Genomic DNA, 6,000 nt, shown 5'->3' with positions numbered 1-6,000 from the left:
TGCTCATTTTTTAATTTTATTTTTTAACCCTTTGCAAGGCGCAGAAGATTGCCATCTTTATATTTAGGATGGAATGAAGTTAAATAAAATAGGAAGTAATTTTCCAACATTGAAATCCTTTACTTTCCTAAAGAAGTCTCCAGAATTTGAACTGGAAGGGATTAGTCTCAGCAGGCTAACATGTTTGTAAACAGCAGCAGTGTTCAGTGTTGGGTAATATTTCGTATCAGGCTAAATAACTCATAAATGAAGCTTGAGCTGTGACAGGAGAGTAGTAAATGTAAAGGGTTGTTAGCCATTCCTCTTCAATAATGTTAGTGTTTGGGATATTATATCCTTGTCGTGTATTTTCCATAGGCAGCGTGTGGCTTCTTGTTGCAATGTTAACTGTCTAAATTAGTCTGTGTGCACTTGTCGTTATCCCTATGTGCTCCCAGATTTAATTAACAGCTAAGCACAGTGAGACTACCAAAATAGATGGCAGAATCCTATCTTTACTCCTTATAATAAATCTCTGGTTGCAAACCTAATAGTGGAAGGCTGGTTGCAGAAAATTGAATCTCAGCTGATATTAATAGGTAGACAGAAAGTTGTCCTCATGAAATACTGTATTAGCTGCGGTAAAGGGCTGACATAGCGACCACATTTACTTGAAAGATGCTGCTTCACTGACCTAAATCTTAGATACTTCATTGTGGATTTTGGGAAAGAAGCAGATCTGCTGCTTCGCCTGCCCACTGTTAGGATATGATGTGAGGCTTGACTAGAGCTTCTGTGTGTTTCACAGTCTGATCTCGCTCTTGCACCTGATGATTTTTCAGCTACAGTTTTGTGTGATTTTGTTATTTGAATTAAAACTGTAGGACAGAGGCAGGTACCACTTTCCCCAGTGTTGCTGCATTTGGCAATGCTGTAGAAGTCCTCTGTAAGAGCATTATCAGTCTGCGTCAGCCACAGTAAGCGATGGCCTGGTGCAGATTTATGTGCCTGTTATGAATCAGGCTGAAGGCTGAGATGAAAGCCTATTGACAGAGCAGTCTAGAAGATGCTTATATGTTACCACTACTCAGTTCTCCAGCCAGCTGGTGCTCTGCTGCGCTGCTCATTAGTAAGTTTTTGTAACTATTTTTTCATCTAACAAGGTGAATTTTAAAGTTATTCTAACTAAAAGTTTATCTTTCACAATATGCATAATATGGCTGAAAGTATATCTCAGCAGGATTACTTTCTTGCTGAGGGTACTTCAACTCCTGTCATGTATTTAGAGTGAATTAATAAATCTGGATACCAATGGTAAAGATACCTCCATAAAACTGTTACTCAGTTTGTGTCTTGTTCTCCTTTACTCTCTCTCCTTTCCCATTAAGCCCTTTCAAAGAGACTTGTATTTAAACATGTTTATAAACATTTACCCCTTGCTTTGTATGTAAACATCTCTTTATGAATGTGGCTCACTGCATGGTCAAGGCAAAGGAAATTCAGCATCCTCCCACTTCAACAGGCACATGCACGTTAATTGGCTTATCCGCCCTAGCCCAAAGGACAACAGACCCAGGATTTTATTTGGAAAAATGTCAAACAAAAGATGGTTTACTATATTCAGGGAAGAAAACAGGCCTATTAAGAAGTATCTTCAATGTGGTATCTGCTGCCTAAAAGGGTGATTGGTTTCTTGTTCCTCCAGGCTGTGTGACGTATTGCGATTCTCACGCTCTCCCAACTTGGCTCCCAGCCTAAGTAAAAGGAGGTTTTTCCCTACCCTCGATCTCTGCTCCACAGAGCCCCTTTCTCTCCCCGACTTCATCTCATCTTTTTGCTGTATGTATATATTTTCCCTTTTTAACTCTTCCACCCAAAACTTAAAAGGTGCAACTGAGCAGACAAGGCAAACAAAAGCAAGCTGGAACCAAGATATGCTGGATGTTTTGAGAGCAAAGCAAAAATCATAATGTCTTTAGAAAATGTAATGAGTCTGAAAGCCAAAAGACTTTGCTCTGAGTCAACGACTAACAAAATTTATGCCAGTGGATAATGGGGGAACGTACCATCCTTTGTGACTTCCCACCTCCTTCAACCAAACTTCTAAAAATATAACAACTGAGTGAGATATGATATGTTAAGGGCGGGTGTTGAAGGAGTGGAGTTGGGAGTGGAGGAAAGGGAAGGAAATTTGAAAAGGTGTGAGTAGCGGGATCACAGTGACAGCTTTTGATTTAGTGCTAGATGTGCTAAACTTTACAATAAGCAATTTCTGTCTATATTGCAACAGGCAAATATTTATTGCTGAAGTGGCTCATCTGTGGCTCACAAGCCATGTGCAAAGGCATCTTCTGTGTTGGGGTTACCTCAGGTGGGAATAATAGATCCAATTTGGGTCATTCAAATCCCCAGCTGGGAGATGAAATGAGCTTTATGGACCTTCTGAAGCTAGTATTTCTGGGTGGCTTTGCCACTAACCTGCATGCCCAGCTAAATCTTGTGTGGCAATAGAAAAGTGGGAACCCTGTTGGGGGCTTTTTATCTTCTGCCTATGAACCACTCCCGAAACAGTCCCTGACCCACGTATGTGGTATGTGTCTTTGTCCAAAGGAGGATTTAGAAACGCGGTTCACAGGCAGAAGACTTGTCTGTCTTATGTGCTAAGCCAGAACAAACACATAGCACTGGCTATCCAATTATTTTCAAAAAGAACAGAGCAAAACCCAGACCAATAAATCTGTGAGCAATAGAACTCACGAAACCTGTTTTATTTTGACTTTGTGATCTGTAGTGTCTAAACATCTTAAGCTCTTGTTTAAGCAAAGCTGAGTTATTTGTAACCTCTTTCAAGCTTGGATTCCCTCCTATTGAAATGAAAAAGTCATCATCTAAATGGGTTAGAAGTCCAGTATGCCTCTTCATCCCAGCCCAGTGTCTTTTTCCTCAAACAAAAGTTAAGTTTATGCTTTTGAAACCCTGAAATTAGGCAGCTGATTCAAAGTTATTTTTACATATATATACAGGCAACGTAGGTCTTATTTCCCTAGGAACATGGATTTTGAGAGGTTATTTGGAAAAAAGGCCCAGTTTAAGTAAACAATCTTGAACCTTGTTTGTGCATAGGATGGCAGGATTTGCACACATAAAGTAAATATAGGAGTCATTAAAATTATCCGTGATTCTGAAACATACTCTGGTCTTATTGAAGATTTGACTCATCTTGCTAAGCCTGCCTGGCCCTGGATAAGCGTTTGTAACTAAATAAAATATTTCTACAACAGTTCACTGCTGGCTACACTATAGAGAAATCTCCAAGATTTCTGGCCATCTGTCTTTTCTAGACCTTCTTTTTGTTAAGGCAAAAACTTCTTTCCTGAGTTGGTTCAGTGTTAAGCCCTGAAATAAGGGCACTTATCACAGTTTCCAGTTGTGCTGCAGTTTTTGTGTTCTGTCTAGAGTTATGAAATTCCAGCCATCTCCTTTATGGCCATCTAACCCTCCTTGTCCACAGTGCCAGGGAGAAATACATCCTTTGGAGGCAGATCAGAAAGGGCACCAGAACATCCTTTCAGAAGTTTCTGCAGTTTCCTCAAAATATGATTTGATCCATACTGTTTTGGAATAGATATAAAGGTCCTGAGCTGCTAACAGATTCAAGTTTGAATTTCTCCAGTGTTCAGAGGAGCTTGAGTCAGTATCTCTTAGAGAAAACAGCTCCATAGTTCATGTGTGGACTGACTCTTTTTGACCAAGCTTAAAGAAGGCTGGAACCAGCCATCACCACTTCAACCCTTTCATTCATCTAATGTGAGCAGTTAATGCCAGATGTAGTTGTCTAGGCAATTTGAATCTCTTCTGGTGTATGGAATGGAGGTTTCAGCTGGGCATACCTCTGGGTCTGGTTGAAGATTCTGGTTGTTCCTTACTTACTGTGAACTGATTCTCATAATCCCACTCGATGAGATGACTTCATATTTTAACACCATGGCAGGAATTCCTCCATGTGAGCTTTCCAGCAGCTGTTCCATATCTTGAGCATAAAGTCACCGTTTCCCCTCAGGCCCTGCTGCTGTTTCTGGGTGGAGGGGGGTGGAGATGCTGTTCTAGCGCACAGTGGGAAAAGGGAGCTGGGAGGGTTGAAGAGCATTGAAGAAAGGCAGGAGGCACAGGGAGCAGCAGCTGCTGTTGTTACAAGTGAAAGCTCTGCAAAACACTGTCCTTTTCATTCCTTCCCCCGCACACCCAGACTTCACTGAGAAGAATGGCAAACAAGGAGAATAAACATATGCTGCTCTATCCCAGGTCCTACAAGAAGTGAAAAAGCCGTTAAACCCAGAAACAGAACTTAAACCTTTTTTGAGGGTTTCAGACAGATTCCCCAGTCCCATCTGTGTTGTTTGTGGTTGAAAGTAAGGCAAAAGGGATCAGTGCTGAATACTACATCTGAGGAAGCTTTTAAAAGAATAAGTTTGTTGAAGCTCAAAGAATAAGACGCAAGATTTGTTTTGCAGTGCAGGATTTAATAGGGTAGAGAAGGCTCTGTTCTTCCTTCTGACCGTCCTTCCTGGAATCTGTTGATGAATGTAATAGGGCGGATGGTCTAAACTTTTTAATGCTAAATTTGGGACATAGGACAGCAATTCCCATGCAAGTGCAATGGCACAAAAATACAAGCAAGCACCAGAGCTGTAACCTCTTGCTGCTTCATAGAATCATGGGTTGAAAGGGACCCTAAAGATCACCTAGTTCCAACTCCCCTGCCACAGGCAGGGATACCTACCACTAGACCAGGATCAGGTTCCTCAAAGCCCCGTCCAACCTGGCCTTGAACACCTCCAGGGATGGGCCATCTACAGCTTCCCTGGGCACCTGGACCAGTGTCTCACCATCCCTCACACTAAAGAATTTCTTCCTGATACCTAATCTAAATCTCCCCTCTGCCAATTTAAAACCATTACCCCTCATCCTATCACTATGCTTCCTGATAAAGAGTCCCTCCCTATCTCTCCTGTAGGCCCCTTTAAGTACTGAAAGGCCACTATAAGGTCTCCCCAGAGCCTTCTCTTCTCCAGTCTGAGCAACCCCAACTCTCTCAGCCTGTCTTCATAGGAGAGGTGCTCCAGCCCTCTGATCATCTTAGTGGCCCTTCTCTGGACTTGCTCCAACAGGTCCATGTCCTTCTTATGTTGGGGGCTCCAGAGCTGGACACAGTACTCCAGGTGGAGTCTCACGAAAGCAAAGAAGAGGGGTAGAATCACCTCCCTTGACCAGCTGGCCATGCTTCTTTTAATGCAGCCCAGGATGCAGTTGCCTTTCTGGGCTGCCAGCACCCATTGACAGCTCATGTTGAGCTTTTCATCAACCAGCACCTCCAAGTCCTTCTCCTCAGGGCTGCTCTCAATCCGTTCTCCACCCAACCTGTATTTGTGCTTGGGATTGCCCTGACCCAGGTGCAGGCCTTGTTGAGCTTCATGAGGTTCACACAGGCCCACCTCTCAAGCCTGTGCAGGTCCCTCTGGATGGCATCCCTTCCCTCCAGCGTGTTGACTGCACCCCACAGCTTGGTGTTGTTGGCAAACATGCTGTGGGTGCACTCAATCCCACTGTCCATGTCACCAACAAAGATGTTAAACAGCACCAGTCCCAGTACCAACCCTGCAGGAACGCCACTTGGACATTGAGCTGTGGAACCCAAGTCTTTTGAATGAGGCCATCCAGCCAATTCTTTATCAACTGAGTGGTCCCTCCATCAAATCCGTGTCTCTCAAATTTAGAGACAAGGGTGTCATGCAGGATGTTGACCCTCTTTGATGCAGGGGATTGTCCCAGGTGTTGGGTGCTGTCTCTTGTTATGTCCTCACAGAATCTTTTTACCTTATCTGTCTAAAAACCTCCAAGATACAAACTACTTGGCAAGTGAGGCTACTGCTAGCCCTGGTGAGCTTCTTCTCTAGCCTCTTCTCCAAGAGCCTTATGGGGTTTGGGCCCAGTTTCTCATCTGCGTCTTGGCTCAGATGCCAG

General features: G+C 43.3%; 1 protein-coding gene across 1 annotated transcript in view; it reads left to right on the top strand.

Annotated features, from left to right (window-relative positions):
* Positions 1–981: 981 nt before the first annotated feature.
* Positions 982–6,000, top strand: part of PAPLN (papilin, proteoglycan like sulfated glycoprotein) — a 44,528-nt gene continuing 39,509 nt past the window's right edge. Inside the window, 2 exon segments of the mRNA XM_074149423.1 lie at positions 982–1,023; positions 1,025–1,108. Of these exon segments, the coding sequence (XP_074005524.1) occupies positions 982–1,023; positions 1,025–1,108 (126 nt within the window).

This window comes from Numenius arquata, chromosome 6 (genome assembly GCF_964106895.1).
Source record: "Numenius arquata chromosome 6, bNumArq3.hap1.1, whole genome shotgun sequence".
In the NCBI taxonomy this organism is placed as follows: Eukaryota; Metazoa; Chordata; class Aves; order Charadriiformes; family Scolopacidae; genus Numenius; species Numenius arquata.
Note: the sequence above shows the minus strand (reverse complement) of the source record. Positions and strands in the feature narration are given on the sequence as shown.